The sequence below is a fragment of the Sciurus vulgaris genome (assembly GCF_902686455.1).
Source record: "Sciurus vulgaris genome assembly, chromosome: 2".
Classification (NCBI taxonomy): Eukaryota; Metazoa; Chordata; class Mammalia; order Rodentia; family Sciuridae; genus Sciurus; species Sciurus vulgaris.
The window spans coordinates 35,166,456-35,187,605 of record NC_136462.1 but is presented as its reverse complement, the minus strand read 5'-3'; the positions used below and the strand labels follow the sequence as shown (position 1 = coordinate 35,187,605).

The window sequence follows — 21,150 nt, the reverse complement described above, 5'->3', positions numbered from 1 at the left end:
AGCTCACTGCTTGTGGCCTCCTCCCAATTGTTGGCCCCTCTGAGTCTCAGAACCAACACGTGCTAACCTCAGCCCACTGTGGCTGGGGAGACAGCACACCAACAGTGGAACCAGAATCCTCCATGCCAATGGCTCCCATACCGCAGCTACCGACCTGGGTTTCCCCCTCCAATGTGCACCCAGGAGAAGTAGGCCAAAGAGAAATCCTCCCTATTATACTGCACAGTTACTTGCCCTGTGCGTTTATGTTGACCAAATGGCAGACACAGCCTTACCTCAGTGCATTTCCTGGGAACTGAATGGTCAGGAGAGGTGGCTGCCATGGAGTAGAAGCAGTATTGGTACTACTCCCTTTGTGACTGGGTGAGTGTGTGTGCAGAACTCAGATCCTTTTCTCTTCTTCCAGCTACATTGCCTCAGACCTCCCACCCTATTCTTCAGGGACTCTCCTAGGCTGTGCACCTCTTGAGCTTTGCCTATGACTGTCAGAGCGAAATCTACAGGATTAACCCTCAGGGTTGATAACTGGAGGCATGAATTTTATTCAGATTGAAAAAATTCTCACCATAACACAAATTAGGTTGTCTTCCTCATCCTTTTCTCCTTCTCTCTGCCTTAGCCACTGGGTAGAATGGTTTTCTTAAGGCTGGAGATGGTGAGACTCAATAACAATGGTGGAATTTTGAGTACAGCACTATAGTAAGGTGAATGAAACATAGGAAACATTTTTTTTTTTGTAACCTGCTCTATTAACAATCAGTACATTAACTTTCTTCCTATCTCCTTTGAACTGAACAGCTTAAGGTACAGAAGGGTTAGGATCATTTCCCAGAATTGCACAGCAAGTTAGTGTCAGAGCCACAGAAATAAAAGATAAGTTGCCCAACACCCATACCCATGTTTTCTTCAAGCCAAATTGAAGTTTATTCTTTTTATTACAAATATTTCAAAAGGAAAATCTCCATAGCCTTAAGATTTTCCCAGAAAACAATTATGCAGTCACTCAAGATAGAAATAGCACACTGGAATACTAAAACCTTATCAGTTCTTTATTCTAAATCTGACAGTTGATATTCTGTAAGCAGAAACAAAAAACAAAAGATTTAATTTTCATCATGAAATAATTTATAATTTTCCAGAGCTCTGTAAAACTAAGCCTGTGAATAGTGAAACCAGATTTGTTTTTATGATGCTCAAATTCCAGAATATTTGGTCTGACTGTTCCTCACAACAAATACTGGATAGCTCTTTCCAGAGCTCAAGTGGGCTGGGAGGGGCTGAGTTCAGGGGTGGGGCCCTCAGGACCTGCATGGGGGGCCCTTTTCTTCCCTTCCCCTTGGCCTCTCACCACCCTGCTTTCCTTCTTCATTCCTCCTGTGGCTGTCCAGTAGCAGACAGATTGGGGCAGACACGGTCATGGTTGGGAAGCAAGAGGAGAGCACGGTGAAAACCACTCCAGGGTCTTTCTCTCAAGCCTCTGTGATGAAAGGACTCAATGAACCCGAACAGTTTCTCACAGGAAAGTTCCGGCCTCTGTCTCCTTAAAAGCAGGGCATTCAGCAACCCTTTACTGAGCCAGCATTAAAACTCAGAATTTCTTACCCAAGGCTGCTGTTTGGATAGAGAAGCTAGGTCACTGTCATATCTGGCAATTAGCGTCATTTTAGAAACCAAAAGTAACATTTTTAGAACAGTGTCTGAAACCTGTAGACCATTTTTAGTATAAAAAGAAGAAAGATTATTAACTGTGCCTTCAGAACTGATAAAAGGCAGTACCTCATCATTTTGAAAGCACTAGGCTGATGAGCCCCAGGCGGGTGGTGAGTATAGTTGGCACCCACATTTTCTTCTCATTGCTCTTTCTTTGGCTGACCTGGTTATTTAGGGCTGCCTGTTTACCTGGGAGCTGGCAGTTTCAGGACAGTCATTTCACCTAGCCCTCCTGGCCCGCTTAAAGTGATTATTAAGCTTCTCTGATTCTGTTAGATTGTGGCCAGGTTTTGCCAGGGAGTAGGCAGGAGGAGGAAGTAGGTATTCCTACGGGCACAGAAATGCCCCTGAGTTGTCTGAGGTTGGTTGCCTCGTGGTTCCACTTGCCAGCCTGCCCCTTGAATCCTGTTGCATAGACATGAGTTCCACAAAGAGCTTTTGTTTCTCAGCTTCCCGTGACCTCAGAAATGACAAGCTACATGGACTGAGGCCATTGAAGACCACCAGAAAGATTAAGAGAATTTCTGTAGACTCAAATCCCACACCTGAACTTCATAGGAGTAGAAGCTGTTTACCTACTTGGCTTATGGTTGTTTATTAGCATCCCAAGATTGGGCTTTTTATGACAACTTTTGACAAACTTTTAGTGTCTTTTGGAAATTAGGTTCATAATTTTATAGATTAAATTCTCTAAGCCAGGACATCAAGGTATAGAGAAGGTACCTGTTGGTGGATCTGGACTGAGAACTCCTCTCTCCCCTGCCTTAGGAAGGAGAGTAAGCAGGGAGGCCTGCAGCCCCTTTTCTTCTCGGAGCTATTGATCTTAATTAAGCAGGTGACTCTAGTTCACTCAGTGGAAGGTGGGGTTACAAAATTTACCTCCCATCTGTCCCCAAAGAAAGTTAAATGATAGTGTTTGTCATATTCTCGGGTCCTTAAAAGAATCTGACTTGTAAATATTGAGTTATTGTTCCAATGACTATGAAATTTTCTTCTGCTAACCAAACAGGACCAGATATCACATTCCAACTTATCCTATCCCTGACCAACTATAATCTCCCTCTTCTCTGTCATTTTAAAGTCAAGTAAAAGAAACTTCTTCCATCAAAGGCTATGTCTTTAGTTTTATAAGTTTCCCACTCTATTCTCTCCAAAGCAGTCCCATTTTCTTTTCTGTCCAACATACTAAATGGCTACTCATGGAATCCCCACCACCCCTTTAATGTAGGGTAGATCAGACTAGATGCGAACAGTGGTCTATTAAGGCAGAATGCATTCTGGGCAAAGAGCAGAAGCTTGAGTACAGTGTGGGTGTCACCTAGATGTAGTCTTGTTATAGCATAACTGAAGAAAGATGGGCCAGCTGAAGGCAGATAGTCTGTACCAGACACATAACACTAGTGGAGAGTCAGCCTCAATTGGTCCAGTCTTCACTCTTAGGGCTGATAACCAGCTCATTCTACTCCTACCATCTAATCTCAAAGTTTTGCTGTCTTAAAGCTGCCTCTTTAATACCTGGTGGAAATGACTCTCATTTTTTCATTTGTGTGTTGGTTGTTTTTTCATTCTCAGGACCCTCTGCCTTCTGACCAAAACCACATTGATTTCCTAGCAATCTGCTTTACCAGTTCACCTCAGCTTTAACTGGTTCCTGTCTTTCCATCTTTTTTCTCTAGCTTACAAGTACTTCTATCTTTGACACCACAACCTATTGGGTTGTTTATGAATCTTTGCCCTGAATTCCTTTTTTAAGAGATTTTAACTGTTTTCTTAAACTGAGGATAGGCATTGTACAACAGCACAGAGAAGGACTGAATAACATGCATTTAGAGAAGGTAGAAAATGCCAAGGGAAAACATGGAACCCAGGGACATGGTCTTTGAAGTCAGAAATCTCCTCCCATAAGGAGGGACTGTATAGAGGGAAAATAGGGGTGGGTGGGGTGGGGGGGGAAGGAAAAAATAACAGAATGAATCAAACACCATTACCCTATGTAAATGTATGATTACACAAATGGTATGCTGTTACTCCATGTACAAACAGAAACAACATGTATCCCACTTGTTTACAATAAAAATAAATAAAGTTAAAAAAAAATCTCCTCCAATTTTGCCTTGGGAAGGAAGGATAAACAGAGGGAATCAAGATCTATGTGACTTTATAAGAAAAACCATTTTATATACAAATGTATCTCTTTAAGCATCCCACAGCTGAGAAGGTAGTATGAAGAAGGTTTGGGAATAAATGGTCTCTCCCTTAAAAGCTGAGTTGAAACAGTAGTAACTTTATACAATTTATAGGACTTCTTATCCCCACAGTAGGTCGAGATATTCTTCTGGACAAGTAAACTTTAGGCCGAATTCTGTCTCCTAGCCTAAGATTATAAAGTATATCTTTCCCTTTGTCCACGTGTTCACAAACTCTGGCCTTTGGATTTATAGTTGATGGTAGTGGGCTTATGTTATGTGTTTTTAATTAGCTATTCTTTTAGGGAAATAGCAGATGGACTCTCAAAGTTGTTTTGCTTTTGAAGAAATAAGCAGCAAATATTTGTTCTTTGTCAACAGTGAGCTATATGCTGTACAAAAGGGAATCAGATACTGTTTTATTTTTAAGCTTGTTTCTTTTTACTGATAGTAAAAATATAAAAGTAGTACATATTAATGAGTTACCATATAATGTTGCAAATCAGGTTTCTGAACAACCAAGGCACAAATCAGTGAAGGATAACTAATGACAACAATGGGGATGACTTTTACCACAGGCCAAGCACTGTGCCAAGGACTGTAAACACATTATCCAGTTTAATCCTCAAAACTATGTGAGTTAAGTGTTATCACACCCTCAGAGTTTATGAAACCTACTCAGTGTGGCACAGCTAGGAAGTGGTCAAGTCTAGCATCTAAACTCAGGTCTGTCTGATTTCAAAGTCCTTGTCCTAGCCACTGCAAACTGCTCTTTTATAAGTTCAGCACTGGGCATCAGACACCCTGATCTTTCCAATGGAACAAAGTGTAGGAAAGCCCCCTCTGAGGTGTCAGAACTCATTTCCAGAAACCAGATAGTGCTAAGACTCTGTTTATAACTTGTATTTTATAAATTATTTTAAGAGCATAGTTTTCATGTCTCTAAAATGCCTCAGAGGAAAACACATCTGTAGGCTTCTGACCAAGTTGTGATTATTTGTAATCAATGCTTTTGGAAATGTTTCCATTCTATCATTTTGCTGAACATAGATTTAGAAAACCACACAATTCAGTAAGATGATGTGATTAGCAAACCCCTGAGGTCTGATGCCATGTACCCCTTCAGTGATTTGGCTTTAAGACTCATAATAAAAGGGAGAAGATGGTTAGCAGAACCACTTATTAACTCCTTCTTTTGCCATGGGAGAATAAAAATGTTTTCTTCTCTATCTACTCTTCCATTGCAAGTGGAAATGAGGAAAATTTTCTTTCCTTTTCAAAGGTGCTAGGGATCAAATCCAGGGCCTTGATGCATGCTAGGCAACTACTCTATCACTGAGCTACCCACCCAGTCCCAGTGGGTTTTTGTTTTGTTTTGTTTGTACCAGGGATTGAATTCAGAGGCCCTCTGCCACCAAGCCACATCCCCAGCTCTATTTTGTATTTTATTTTATTTTGAGTCAGGGTCTCACTGAGTTGCTTAGTGCCTCACTTTTTCTGAGGCTGGCTTTGATCCTCCTACCTCAGCCTCCCGAGCTGCTGAGATTACAGGTGTGCACCACTGCACCTTGCTCTGGGTGGCTATGTTTGAAGTCAGCTATAGTTTGTTTTAGGTTCTGCAGGGCATCATGTCATTAGTTCTATACAATAAAACCTTCATTTTAGTACAAGTTTCCATTATAGGACCAAAATTGTGAAAAAGTGATCTAAATATTTTAGTCAATGCCTTATCACTTAATTTATAAATTTCTATGGAAGACATATAGAGCCTTTACCTTTTAAAGTCCTGCATGTGTATAATGACATGCTTTGCTTTGCATAGTAAGTGCTATGTCCTGTAATTGCTTTTCTTACACTGTTACCATCTCACTGGAGTTTCAGTCATTCTCACCAAGCCATCATTGAGAAGAATTCCATAAATTAAAGCATATTTAGAACCTCTCAGAAGTTTCTTTCCTTCCTCCTTCCTTCCCTTCCTTCCTTCCTTCCTTCCTTCCTTCCTTTCTCTTTCTCTCTCTCTCTCTCTTTCTCTTTTTCTTTCTCTCTCTCTCTTTCTTCCTTTCTATTAGAACAGACATACATTATTTTGTTTCTTGGTAGATAAAGCACATAGTATTTTCAGAGTAATGTCAGTATCTTACTGGTCTTGCTTTAACTAATTACTAATTTTTTTCTTGCTGTGTTTTTTAAAAATATTTTTTAGTTGTCTGTGGACCTTTATTTTATTTATTTATAGGTGGTGCTGAGAATCGATCCCAGTGCCTCACACATGCTAGGCAAGTACTCTACCACTGAGCCACAACCCCAGCCCAAATGCTGTGGTTTTTACACAAACTCTCTACACCTAAATAAAACTTAAAGCCAGCTGTGGACACGCCTGTAATCCCAGGAGACTGAGGTAGGAGGATTGCAAGTTCAAAACCAATCTCAGCGACTTAGTGAGGCCCTAATGACTTAGCAAGACCCTGTCTCAAAATAAAACATATGAAAAGGACTGGGGATGTTGCTCAGTGGTTAAATAACCAGGTTCTCCCCCTGGTACTAAATAAATAAATAAATAAATAAATAAATAAATAAATAAATAAATAAATAAATACTTAGAACGACTGAAACTGGTAGAAATGAGGGTAAATAAATAAATACATATGTACATACATACATACTTAGAACGACTGAAACTGGTAGAAATGAGGGCTGGGGATGTAACTCATTAGTAAAGTGTTTGCCTAGTATGTGTGAGGCACTGTGATCAATCTCCAGCACTGAAATAAAATAAAATAAAATAAAATTGGTAGAAATGACCAAGTACCACAGTATTTTCTGATGTAGAAAACTGTGATTTAGTATTCTATTACTAGACCCAGTTATCTGAAGCATATGGCATATATGTATTTATTAACCCATATGTCATAATTTTGCAGGAAATAACAAGACCTTCTATGTATGATATTTACGAAGTGCCAGATACTGTGTCTATGTTGTTTATCTCACTTAATTCTCATAACAATTCTGTAAGATTTATATTATTTTGCCTGCTCAAATGGAGAAGCTCAAAATTTTCATAACTTTCCCAAAATACTTAGAACCTCATTTTATTGAATTCCAAAGCTCATACCCTGTATTATAAAGAAAGATGAACACAATTCCTTATTCTCATGCTCTTGAAAATGAATAGTTGTTTCTTAAAAGATCAGGCTGTTTGAACATTTCCAGGCATTTTAACTGAAGACATATATCTTCTATGATTCTTACCATTTCAGATGAAAGGTAGCTGTTTAAAAGAATACAAGAGGTGAGATGAGCAAACACTAAATGGAATCCCATAGTACCTGATCAGCTCTGCAGAGTATCTGGAGACTCATGAGTCTCCTTGACACAGGGAGACTTTAAGAGTTTGTCTCTGCTAATACAGCACTTCATTTCTTAACCTGACTTTGCCATGCTGTTCCCTTCTCAACCCTCAATTAAACTGCCATTGGTACAGGATTTATAATGTGTCACTGGTGTACTCAAGAGACAGTGACAGAGGTGTGGCAGAAAAGGTGGATAATAAGGAATGGAGATGATTTCCATTTCTGATCTCATCAGGGTGGCCACAGAACCATAGCTGACCCTCAGGACAGAACAAGACAATCTGATTGGACACATATTCCAAAATTGTGCACTAGACACCAAATGACCTTGTCAGAGAGGACATTTCCTCCAAGTAACCAGGATGTTCACAGTTCTACCGATGATGGCGATCCCCAAACGTTTTCAAATGATTGTAGCATTGGGCATGTTAATGTTTCCCAGGAGAGAATCTGAAGTTTATTCTTCCTTTAAATTTTTAAACAATGATGTCGATTTTATAAATGAGGATTTTTAAGGAAAAAAAAAGGTTCTTGATTGTGCTGAAGGTGAAAATATTGTGTGACAATGATGGTAGGTAGTTTTAGAATCCTTTCCAAGAATTATAAATGTTATGACTATATTTTATAGGATTATGTTAACTTTTGTTTTAATTGCATAATGAGACTGGATTTCTTTTGTTAGAATTCAACTAATTTAAAAGAGGATTATTATTCCTCTAGAATTGAATCTTATTCCTGTTTCACAAGTTTGGAACTAAAACTCTGACTTTTGAGATAACAAGAAAGAAGGCACAGGCATCAAGATTTTTAATTATTTTTATTCAACACCAACATTATATTAGTTGTGGACATCATTTTTGAAATTAAAGTTTGATAAAATGCATACATGTACATCTTAATTCTGGTTATTTTTCTGGACTTTTTGCTAATATAACACCTCTTGGTTCAAATTTTCTCATCATTTAGAAAAAATTGATTAGCCAATTAAGCTCTGAAAAAAGTAAACCTCTTTTGAGTTTTCTGGGTTTTGAATGACCAATAGGCCCTGCCTGAGATAAAGTTGGTGAAAGTTAGAGCTGGGGTTTTCCTACCTGGGTACTTATCAGTCTTCTCCTAAACCACAGTCTGTCTTTCGATAGCTCTAATAATTAATTTGGTCTTCTCTCTGTTTCTTCTCCCTTCCCCTCCCTTATCCCTGTCTGTTCACAGGTTATCTTGACGAATCAAATTACAACCCATCTGAGTGGAGCCCTCGCTTCTCAGGCAGACCTGGTGTCTCCGGCTGATGATTTGTCCCTGTCTGAAGGTAAGGGATCTGTCCTGGAGAGGCTGAAACTTGACACTGACATACACCCCACAGCCTCCCTGCCTCCTGTTGAGCTGGGAGACATGGCTAATGGGTTCTGGCCAGTGAAGCCAGCTGAAGTTGATGATTTAGGTTTGACCACCTTTCCAGGTATCCAGTCGCTTGCCCCATCTCTGTAGTGAGCTACTTTTTTCACTTGAGTGAATCATCTTCACAGGCAGCCATCATCTCCATCTGGAGGCTGGTTACTCTTCTGTGTGATGTCTCAGGTCCTTAGGAGAGCTGGCAAACTGCTAAAGGATTTTAATTCTGAGACCCACACTCAAAGGTCTGCTTTAATAATGACCCCATAGTAATTTAACCTTTTGTTTGTCCTGAGTACTTTTGGCCTGACTAAAAGTATAGAGCAGTTTCTAATGCCAGAGATGTAGGCTTCCTGATAAACTTTACAAAAAGATTAAGCAAAAATCTCCACAGTGGTAAACCTGCAAAATTTTCTGCTAGCAAAGGTCAGGCTGGCTATGGTTTTGATGGCAATAAGCTTGAAGTAGCTGGAGGAATTACGTCAGCAAGCCAGATAATGGTTTCTAGTTTTATTGAACGTTCTTACTTGACATGTCTGATTTCTAGTTGTAGTTGAATTTCTGGCACAATGTTCTAGGTCTGGGTAGATGTGCATAGCTCTTACAGGTCCTTCTTCCCTTTCTACTTTCTGAGAATGTTTCATGGTGGACTACAGGGGACTTTCAGGCCTATCAATGTTCCTGACTGACTGCCCAAGTGGGCAAATGGGCCTTGGTTTATGATCTCAGAAATTACAAGCACAGCACTCCTGCTTCTTGCTGATGTCTTTCAAAGTGAAAACTAAAAACGTATTCATAAAATAATAAATTTATAAAAGCTATAAAATTCTTTTAGTACCCTCTTTCTACATTCAGTGACACATTATCATTCTCCTGCCACCTGGGCTGATAATCTGAATCATCTAGAATTCTTCCTTCCTCAAATTCTTTTTAACATCAAGTCCTCTTTAGCTTTTCTGTCCACATATATCTTTCTTCCCTTTTAAAAATAATTTGTATTATGAACAACTGACTTATTAAACTCACCATTGAATTTTTATTATGTTTTTAATCCAAAAGACTTTGCTAATTCTATTCTCTACCATTTTCATTCTGCTGCTACCAAATTAAACTTCCCCAGTCTGACTTATTTCTACCATGTCTTTCTCCTACTTAGAAAGCTGGGAATTGTCTTTTCTGAGAACAGACAAAATCAGTAAGCCAATTTAAAAATATTCAGGGATTTGGGATTTGTTGTAATCAGCAGGGTAGAAGTATTTAAACCATGAGAGTCAGTAAATGCAAACACTCCTGTGTTTTCTCTTCTGAGTGGACCAGTTTCCAGAGCACCACTAGATGAAGTTAATGCTTCTTGGCCCTTAGTGTCTGTCCTTTCCTTCTTGTTCAGCCCCAGTTCCCACTAATTCCTTCTGGGACACTCCTGTGCTTCTGTTGCTGATCTTCTGCTGGCCCTCCCCACTCCTGCTCCTACACCTTTGCAGAGGCCCCCTATCTAGAGTAACATTTCCTATGTTCACTTCTCTCACTTCTTCGAGGCTTCAAGACTGCCTCTTGCACAGAGCCTTCTTGCCTGTGCAGCTGGTCTCCCTCTCTTCCTCTTTTGTGACTCTCTCTCTACTTGTTCAGCTATGTAAGGATAAGGCTTAGAAAAATGAATTTAACTTTTCATGCTTTTCTGACTAAACTGGCAGATTTTTAAGGAAACAGACCATGTTGTGTTCTTTTTGTATCCATGTGGTGCCCCAGTGACTAGCTAAGTTCTAGGCATATTGAAAGCAGTAAATAGATGCCAAGCAAATGTCATAGTAAATACTTTGGAAGAACCATAAGAATCACATAAAACACCTAAGAACAGCATTAAAATTTATTATAATTATCACACAGACACAAACACACACACACACATACACTTGTTCTACTCTGAGGAGACCTGAAGAGAGTATCTTGCTTCCTCATTTGAAAATCAGTAGTAGTACTAATCTTTATCTTGGCTTCCTGGTTTATCTTGTGCAAAGAAGAGAAGCAATACAGAGACAAAAGAAATGGCTTTATTGCTTCAGTGTGACTGCTACGAGAAGATGATGAGTGTTCCTAGCAGAGGGAGAGTTACCAGCACATTCTTAGGCAACATCCCCTTATAAAATCCAAGGGAGAATGGAAACAATTGGGTTTTGTTACTGTTGTTTGTTTGTTTGTTTTCTAGCTCTTTTTCTTGTATAGCTGAACATATAAGGAATATATAGAAATATTTTTCTAAGATATATAATAAGGCTACTTACTAGTGAATGAAGGTGAACAAATTTCTTCGAACATTTTTACCTACTCAATTGTTGCACTGGTAAAGTTCCTGTTTTATATATATATATATATATATATATATATATATATATACACATATATGTATATATGTATACATATATATATATATATACATATATGTATATATGTATACATATATATACATACACACACATACATAGAGAGATGTATATTTATATTCACTTATCTATCATATAGAATATAAATCGCATTGCTTTTTCAAGCATTTATTGTATCCACTTAGTCTTTATGTTATGTGACCTGATCTCAGGCAGGTTTTTAAATTACTTTGGGCCACAGTTTCTTCTGTTTGTTGTTAGGTTGGATGAATAAAAGATTGCTTAAGTCTTTTCCTGCTGTAACATTATCAAATCATGAGGTGGGTCTGCACATCCATCCACCCACGGATGGGGTTTAGTTCTGATTTAGAGAGTACTATAATAGATTTCAGCTGCAGAGCAGAGGACCCTGCTTAAACAGTGTACCCTTGAAAACAGTTGAGGGGTGAGAAAAAGCGGCCAAGAGCAGTAAAAGGATCTGAGTTGACCTGAGAGAAGTACCCAGCAGGGGCCGATTCAGGGGAATGAAGTCCCTTCTGCTCTGAGGAAGAGGAGGGAATACAAGTGACCTGAGAGATCCTTCTACCCCAGCAGATCCTGTGCTATTAATATCTGCCAGCTGCAGGACCAGAGCATCCCCCTGCTGAGATCAAAGGAGCCCCTATCTTAGCTGGAACAAGGTCATCTGCACAGGGCTGTAAAAGTGAGTTCTGGCTGGCTGCAGGGCTGTCTATGGGGGAGGAGAAGTCAGGAGATGGGGAGGTGCTCTCTCACGCTCCTCTAATCTCAGCTGACCAGCTGTTGCCCTCCTGGTGTTTGTAAAGTTGAAAGTTCTTTGTTTTTGTGTTGCTGCCCCCCCCACCCCACCCTATTAAAATTGTGACTGGGTTGTTGCTTGGATTAAGTAGTCCCAATGTTCTTTGCTCAAGTCTGTGGTCTGATTCCCTTCATTTAGGTTCCTTCCCACTGGGAAGTTATCCACTTCCCAGGTGGGAAAGCTATGGAAGGGAAAAGACCTCAAAGGCCAAGGACTTTCTTCATGATTTTCCTGTCCCAGAGCTTGTGGCTTGAGAAGAAGTAAAATAATTCCTCATTTGTGCTGTGTGCTTATCAGTTTGTAGCTTTGTGTTCACAAACTTTCTCATTTATGTAGAAGAATGAAACTTTTAGGACTAATGCAAATTGACCGAAGTTTACAGAGTACCCCCATCCCAAGTGTGTTTCTCACACTAGTTTGCATACACTTCTGGTTGTTTGTGTGGGAAAAAGGCAGAGAGAATAAGAGATAGACTGACAAGACCAGAAATGTATACAGAGTAAGAAATAGAAGTACATGGAGTGGGGCTGTTACAGGTATGCCAGAGTATCAGTGCTAGAACTTCTGAAGATCCTAGTAATTTTGTTTAACTTAGGACAACATCAACTACAAGATCATTCTTCCCCCTCTAAAAATCAGAATTAAAATTCCATTCATGGGTGGATGCTCCTAATTTTCAGACCCACATTATGATCTTATAATGTCAGTGCTGGAAAAGACTAGGAATGTTCCTATCCGACCTATCATTTAACAGAAGAGATGGGGCAGAAATAAGGATTTGGGGTTTCGTATTTTATATTGTTCTAGACCAGGCACTGTGATTCAAAGTATTTTCTTCTTCAGTTTTTGTTTTGTTGGCAGGAACTCCAGCATGGAGTTATCATGGTTATCATGGAGTTATCAGGTTATCATGGAGCTCAGTGACTATGACTGCTCTGGTTTTTAGCCCTTGCCGGTTCTTTTTTGTGATCATCAAAGATACTAAGGACAGTTGAATCTCAGTCATAGGAACTTTCTTTCTGTTTCCTATAGTGGTCAGTAGAGACAAGATCTAAAAGTTCAGTTGGCCTAGAAGGACATATCCTATTCTGAAGTTACCTGAGATTTGAGAAGAAGTGGCTGAGCCCCCATCTAGCAGACACAGTTGGTAACATTGTAGCAAGTTACAATCTTGCATGTTCAATTTTGAATATGCAAGATTGTAGCTCTGCTCAATCTAGACATTAAACTTTATTTCTTATGATGCTTTAGCAGAGTAGCAGTTACTTTGGTGTGGTGACATGGCCCACTTCAGGAGTTCCAGGTGTCTTCATGGGTTATTAGGCTGCCATCCTGGCAATCCTAGCACCTGGCATGTTATTATCTTCTTATGTGCATTAATAGCTTTTGACAGATTATGATATATGAAAACTAAAAATTAAAAATTAAAAGTACATGGAAGGGTCAGGGAAAGAACACAAGAAAAAGCAGTGCTTACTAGAACCAAAAGTGGTTTCTAGTTTTAGTGTTGGAAGCCTTTCTATTCTGGTTGGAGTCAGGAGTTGATGGACTGATTTCATGTGCAAGAGAAAGTATTTTGGGATTCAAATTCCTGACAAACCATCCCTACAAAAAGCTGGAGTCCATTTGAAAGATTATATGCAAGCGTGTGGCTTGTGTCTCTTTTAAAATAAATTCAGCAAGCAAGAACAGCTCAGAATGGTTGGGGTGAATGAGAGACCCATGGTTGTGAAAGAAGCAGACTTCAAAGCATGGTATGAATTTTCAATTTTTATTTCCACTCTTGCTTTCCAGCTGGATCTGCTCTGGATTTACTGCAGGATGTTTGAAAATGTGGCTCCCTGCTAATCTCAGACAGTTGCTATGATCAATGGTTTCTTTCATTTCCGATAAAAAACACTGGTGTTTCTGCTTAAATTGTGTGTACTTTCAGCTTTATTATTTTAGTTGTGATTTATTGTTCTGCATTACCCAAATTTGTAATCCATTAACCACAAACTTAGGGTGGGTTGATCAAGTTAGCAGAACTCTCTCCACAGTTAGTTCCAACACCCTTCACGGCCCAATCTCACACTGAATGTTAATTGGTTTGTGTAGACCATACATAAATGGATATGGGTGGAGCAGCTTTCAGTAACCACTTCCCAGAGGTATGATGCAGGTTGGCGATTATTAGTGCTTTGAAACCATAAGGTATCACAGTGTGACTGCAATCAGCATTATTAGCATTAGCATTTCCTTAGTACTTAAAATGTTTTAAGGTGATGAATTTCTTAATACACCTCAAGCAAATGAAGCATGAAGGAGAGAAGAGAATTGCTCAAATTGCAGTGCAAGGTGACCATGGCGGGGACAGAAGTCACAGCACTTCCTCTGAAATCTTAGATTTGGACAGTATTGTCTCTTAGGAGCAAATATTGGATAAAAGTATTTAAGGGTCCTGTTGATCTTTCGGTTTTTGATTCCAAAGCCACAGACATTTGTCAGCACATAAGGCTTCACATGCTTCTATTCACTAGGGCACACTTGTTTATCTGTGCTCCACTCTCCCTGGCATTCAGGAATCCACAACACTTGACCAGCCCTGTATTACTTCCAACAACTGTTCAGATGCCATGAAAGGTCTAATTTATAGAAAAAGATTAAAGGCACCAAAAAATGTGTGGTGTTTGGCTAAAGAAAGTCTAAATATTATGTGAGGTAGGAGAGGCTAGAGTTGAGAGGAGGTGGGCACAGCCTACAAATGTCTGAAAAGCTACAAATCTCAAGAGTGAAACTTCTTGAGAATTTGTATCAGGGAGGCCAGGGGGCAATATAACCATGATTGAGGGATCAAAAGGAGAGAGGGAACATTAAAGTCAATCACCAGGAAGCACTTCTTGGTCATGAGCTCTGTTTTGCTGGTACTAGTTTGCTGAAGGAAGACGTTTGAAGAACAAGGCACATCACCATCAAGTTAGATGAGAGCCAGACAGTTTTCTCTGGGAGCAGTCTTTGAAGTGGTTCATGTGAGGGCTGAGCTAGATGTTTTGAAAGTATGTCCCCCTTACTCTCAACCCTCTTTCCCACTTAGGATTTACTAATTTCCCAGGTCTATACGTGTTCCTGTTAAGGTCTCAGGGTTAAGAAGACCAAAGGAACCAGAAAGCCAAAGCCAGCTTTGTCAGTTGCCTCAGCTACAGAAGTGACAGGGCTAAAGCCCAGAGAATGGGATGCCCAGAGTCAGCCTGATCATAAGTGATGTTTACTAGGATTTGGGGGATGATCATAACAAGGTCTGTCCAGGTGGTCTGGCCCAAGGATGGTCCACCTGAGCTCTGACCTAGGTTCTGAGTCTATCCCTTCCAAAGCTGACTTCCCCAGATAAAGTAGGGCTGTTCCTCAGTCAAAGATATTGAGTGGTCATGTTTCTCCATCAGAACCTTTATTCTAGTTGTTCTCAAACTTCAGCATGCATCAGAATCACCAGGAGGTCTTATTAATATACACATTTCTGGACTCCTACTCTCAGATTTTCAGTTTATCTGGGGAAAAGTTAGAGAATTTTATATTTCTAACAAATTCTCAGGGATTGATGATACTGTTGGTCTGGGGACCACATTTTGAAACACTGCTTTATTCATTGAATCCCTATCTATTTTAGGCATCACAGATACAAAGACAAATGTCTAATCTCAAGGCGTCAACATCCTAAGAGGGGAGCAGGTATGTAGAGAGTCCTTAGCACTCACCGGTCACATGCCTCCACTGGGTCACCAGTGGTGCTTTCTGTAGACCTCGCCTCAGGTCTGAGATACAGTAGTTACAAGAAGGACCGACTCTTCTAGTGGCAAGAAACAGAACTTCTCTCAAGTTTACTTTTTTAAAAGGTAGATCTATTGGGGGCTGGGTTTGTAGCTCAGTGGTAGAGTGTTTGCCTAGCATTTGTGAGGCACTAGGTTTAATTCTCAGCATTGCATAAAATAAGAAAGAAAAAGGTCCATGGACAACTAAAAAAATGTTAAAAAAAAAAAAAGAATTGGCATTATTTAAAAAAAGGTAGACCTGTTAATAAGAGTAGCTAATATTTATGGACCATATATTGTGTGCTGGGCATTATACATTATCACGATTACCCTCTGAGGGCTATATCCATTATGCCATTTAATAGATGAAGGACCTTGAGCTTAGAAAGCAGCATAATTAGTGGCAGAGCCAAGATTGCAACCTAGGTAGAGTGGCTCCAGAACTTACATTTTTAATCACTAGGCTCTTCAGTAAGGATATAATTGGGATTCTTTTAGCTATTTGTAAATACAGCCAGATTGAATGGAAATTGAAAAGGTAGAAACCTAGTCATTCTGTTCATATATATATATATATATATATATATATATATATATGTGTGTGTGTGTGTGTGTGTGTGTGTGTAGATATATGTATGTATTTATATAAACATTTCCCTCTCTCTCCCCCCACTTTCCCTCTGTCTCTCTCCTCCTTTCTATATATACCTTGAAACTTGACCTTAGAATCTGGCCCAGTTTACCTGGTTATTCTGTGTGTTGGTCATCCTTTCATCTAATCAGCCATAGCTAAGAACATGACCAGTAAGCATACCTCTTCTTTAGCATGGCCCATAAATGGGAGCATTTCCCCTTTATAAGAGCCTCTGGATGAAGGACAGATTCCTTTAGAATGGAGAACCCATGAGCTAAGCACCCTTACATAACATCTAATAGAATGGTTTTCTCCAGCTGAGCAGACATTAGTATAAATTTACTAAATGGGACTTTGTACCTCAGTTAATCCCTTCCATGATGTTCATTCTCAGTATCCTCTTAGTTTTTGAGATCAAATTTTTGGTATTAGTTAACTATCATTGGTCCATGCCTTCAACCCAGTATACTGTGGGAAAAAATTCAAAAACATTTTCTTTCTGACCCCAGATAATCACCTGGCTCCTCTTTATTCTAATTTCCATTATAGCCACAGAGGTTGTCTTCATGAGAAAAGAGGTTTCTTATGTTTATCCAGAATCTACTGTCTACTCTCAACTATTATTATCTGATGAGACAGGGCCTAACTAAGCTGAACTATGTATAACTTACCTCATATGCAGGGACTATGACAGAGGCACATTAACACAGATTATATCCAGTAGTCAGCCATCATTTGTCAACTACTTAAGACAGGTAAGCCAGAGAAGCCAGGGTGGCAGTTGATCAACTGAAATGCCTGCAGCAGAGAACTCCACACCTACAAGTTACAACCTTTCTGAATTTACAATAAACTGTAGCAAAATTATTCTGTACCTTGAGCTGAGGTCTGAGTATATGTGTATGCACAGTGGTTGTGTGTGTTGGGGCAGTTCCTCTGTTTTAGAAGACAACAGGTCTTTTTAGGTTATGTTGTTATTTTTTTTAACTATTCCCCTACCCCATATTACAGCTAAGAAAATCTAACTATCTTGGCAGTACCTCCAGCTACAGAAAATAGAGAATACCCAAGTGGGCAGGGGATTGATGACAAAATTTGCTTTGTTTAAAATATGATATAAATGAAGAAAGAAAAGTATCAAAACAAATCAACAAGGAGATCTTGTCCCCCAGAGAGCTCTAGACCAGAAAGAGAAGAAGCCATCAGAACCATCAAAGGTGGAGCCCAGGAAACAAGTGTCAGTGAACGAGTGACTGCCAGAATCCGAGGACTAGGTCCACCAGCCAGGAAGAAAGTCATTGCCCCTTCAGGAATCAATCTGCTGCATGACCAGATACCAAATTAGGGAAAACCAACAAGAAAAATCTTGTTTCAGAGTCCTCAGAGTTGGTTCCTCAAGGGTAGTACTTTTGTTTTTTGTTCACTGCTGGATCTTGAGAGCCTAGAACAGTACCTGGCAATGACAATTATTCAATAAATATATGATGCATGAATGAGGCACCAGCAGCTATGAGGGGATTATTTAAGCTTTAGATCTGTATTCACCTAAAAGGCATGAAATCGCCATCATAGTTTTTGTCACCCATAACATCTCTATACTCTAAAATTCCTTCAAAGCGTGGGCAGCTTTTACTATCTATCCATATGTGATGCGTGACAATAGGCAGCGTGGGGAAAGGGTTAGCAACGAAAGAATGGAAGCCTAGTAACTCAGCTTTTCAAGGAGGAATCTTGTATTGGCACAAGGGTGGTGACTGAAGTAGTTTAGTCTGATACACAAGGAGAACATTGATCAGGCACCTACTGTCTACTATGTCCTGTGTGAGGCAGGTGCCAGGGACGCAGAGACAAAGCAGCAGTGCCTGCTCTTTGGGAAGCTCACAGCCTGGTTACATAAAGCACGCTTGGCACTGTGATGGCACAGGTCAGGGGGACTGCAGGTCAAGCACACAGGAGCTCTGGTTTAGGGATGGGGCTCTCTAAGGAGACTTTGCAGCAAGGAGATGATTTAGCCAGACCTCCAAGGATCCACTGCAGTTCCTAAGAAGGGAAAGGGAGGAGGAAATGCATCTGGCAGAGAGAAAAACCTTCCTGATGGGACAAAGGCAGAGTGCAAACATGGACTGAGGTTTGGTTGTGAAAGGTTTTATCCATATCATGCTAATCAGTTTGAATTTTTTCCTGAGGGTGATGGGGAGCCATTGAAACTGGAAGGTGACAGGATCATTTTGTAGTTCAAAGAGCAATTTATAGTTTAGAAGGGATGGAAATGAATCTAGAGAACTTGGATTGTGATCTCTTAGTAATCACTCTGGGTGGGGTTAGCCCTAAATTTCTTAAAGCAATGAGAACTTTATGGTAAGTTTTATCCTTTCTAAAGTCCTCAGTGGCCAGTTTTGATTCCCCACCTCATCAACTTGGGGAAGATTTATTTGGTACACTAGTTTTTTTTTTTTTTTTTTTTTAATTTTTTAAAATTTGTTTTAATTGGTTATACTTGACAGTAGAATGCACTTTAATATGTCATATATAATGGAGTATAATTTCTCATTCTTCTGGCTATACAGGATATAGAATCCCACTGGTCATATGGTAATATATGTACATGGAGTAATAATGAATGATTCATTCTACTATCCTTCATATTCCCATGCCTTCTCCCCTCCCTTCACTCCCCTGCATGAATCTCAACTCAAAGTGGATCAAAAACTTAGACACTAGAACAGAGACCCTGTACGTAATAGAGGAGAAAGTAGGCCCAAATCTTCACCATATAAGCTTAGGATATGACTTCCTTAACAAGACTCCTAAAGCTCAAGAAATAAAATTAAGAATCAATAAATGAGGGGCTGGGGTTGTGGCTTAGTGGTAGGCATGTGTGAGGCCCTGGGTTTGATCCTCAGCACCACATAAAATAAAAGAAAGGTTGTGTCCACTGATAACAAAAAAATATTTTTAAAAAATCAATAAATGGAATGAATTCAAACTAAAAAGCTTCTCCACAAAGGAAATAATAACACGAAGAGAGAGCCTACAAAATGGGAGAAAATCTTTACCACATGCACCTCACATAGAGCATTAATCTCTAGGATATATAAAGAACTCAAAAAACTCAACACCAAAAAATAAATAACCCAATCAATAAATGGGCTAAGGAGCTGAACAGACACTTCACAGAACTAGAAATACAATTGATCAACAAATATTTGAAAAAATGTTCAGCATCTTTAGCAATCAGAGAAATGGAAATCAAACTACTCTAAGATTTCATTTCACTCCAGTCAGAATGGCAATTATCAAGAATATAAGTAACAATAAATGTTCACAATGATGTGGGGGAAAAGGTACACGCATACATTGCTGTTGGGAATGCAAATTGGTGCAACCATTCTGGAAAGCAGTATGGAGATTCCTCAGAACACTTGGAATGGAACCACCATTTGACCCAACTATTCCACTTCTTGGTTTATAGCCAAAGGACTTAAAATCAGCATATTATAGTGATGCAGCCACATCAGTGTTTATAGCAGCTCAATTCACAATAGCTAAACTATGGAACCAGCCTAGGTGTTCTTCAACAGATGAATGGATAAAAAAATGTGGCATGTATATATAATGGAATATTATTCAGTCTTAAAGAAGAATGAAATGATGGCATTTGCTGGTAAATGGATGATGGTGCTGGAGAATATCATGCCAAGTGAAATAAGCCAATTCCAAAAAGCCAAAAGCCAAATATTTTCTCTGGTGCACTAGATTTCTAATAGCATCAGGGGAGCCCTTCAGTTATCAAAGTGCCTAATAGTTAAAAGCAGCATTAGACTATCTGTAATTCTTTGTTAGGAGGTAAGAGAAAATAGCAAATGAGTTGAATGCTATTAAATACCACTATGGAAATAAATACATTTCATGTTCCTTTTGCTAACAATTACAATAATAATATTGAGTGCCTACCATGTCAGGCACTGTACTAAGTACAGAAAAGCTCAGCGAGTTTGTACGGTTCAATTTCTTTTTGTACGGTGCTGGGGATGGAACCCAGAACCGTGTGCATGCTTGTGGGGTTCCGTTATCACCCTCATTTTAGAAACAAAGAAATGGAAGCACAAAGTGTTTACCTAATTTGATATAACTAGCAATTGGTGGGGATTCTAACCTAGAGGGTCTGCCTCCAGAGTCTTCTCTTGACCAGCACACATATCAGCTCTTCAGGGGGACATGCCACTACCTCAGAACTTACGGCCATGTATTTCTGTTGTGGCCAGAGTTGAATTCCATGCTTCAATATAATTGTGGCTGTTTCATTGTCTGTACCCTGAAATATCTTTACAGAGAGGCATTAGAGAAGTGGTGTGGATAAAGTAGATATCTACTTAACAGTTGGTAAAGCTTTGCATTGAAATGAGGAGAGTTGTGTTCAAGGACTAGCATCGGCCACAAACCATATGTGCTATTTTAAGCAATGGTTTGAGCAATATTGTCCTCAAGTTCTCTGGACCTCAGTTCCCTCAGCCACAACACGGGATTGCATTAGGTGACGCCTGTGGGCCTTTTCAGTTTGCTTCTTTGGTTGCATTCTGTCTTCACAGAGCAAATTGATACATTTTCTTTAAAGCCTGAGTCAGGCCTCTCTGTTCATCCTTTAAAGATGAGAGCAAACCCAAGGCTGGACCAACTCTTCTGTGAGCATTTTGTCATATCCTTTTGTCACAGTTACTATGTTGGTTATCTAGAGGGGCAGTCCTCATGTTTTGTTTTGTTTTGTTTTTTGGGGGGTAGCTTCTGGAGATCGAATTCGGGGCACTTGACTACCAAGCCACATCCCCAGCCCTATTTTGTATTTTATTTAGAGACAGGGTCTCACTGAGTTGCTTACTGCCTCACTTTTGTTTGAGGAT

The 21,150-nt window shown here is 39.6% G+C and overlaps 1 protein-coding gene across 6 annotated transcripts in view; it reads left to right on the top strand.

Annotated features, from left to right (window-relative positions):
* RAD51B (RAD51 paralog B) overlaps positions 1-21,150 on the top strand; it is a 642,577-nt gene that overhangs the window by 441,758 nt on the left and 179,669 nt on the right. For all 6 annotated transcript variants that reach the window (XM_079127118.1, XM_079127119.1, XM_079127116.1 and 3 more), the window contains one exon: positions 8,459-8,555. In XM_079127118.1, coding sequence (XP_078983244.1) covers positions 8,459-8,555 — 97 coding nt within the window. The remainder of the gene's footprint in view (positions 1-8,458; positions 8,556-21,150) is intronic.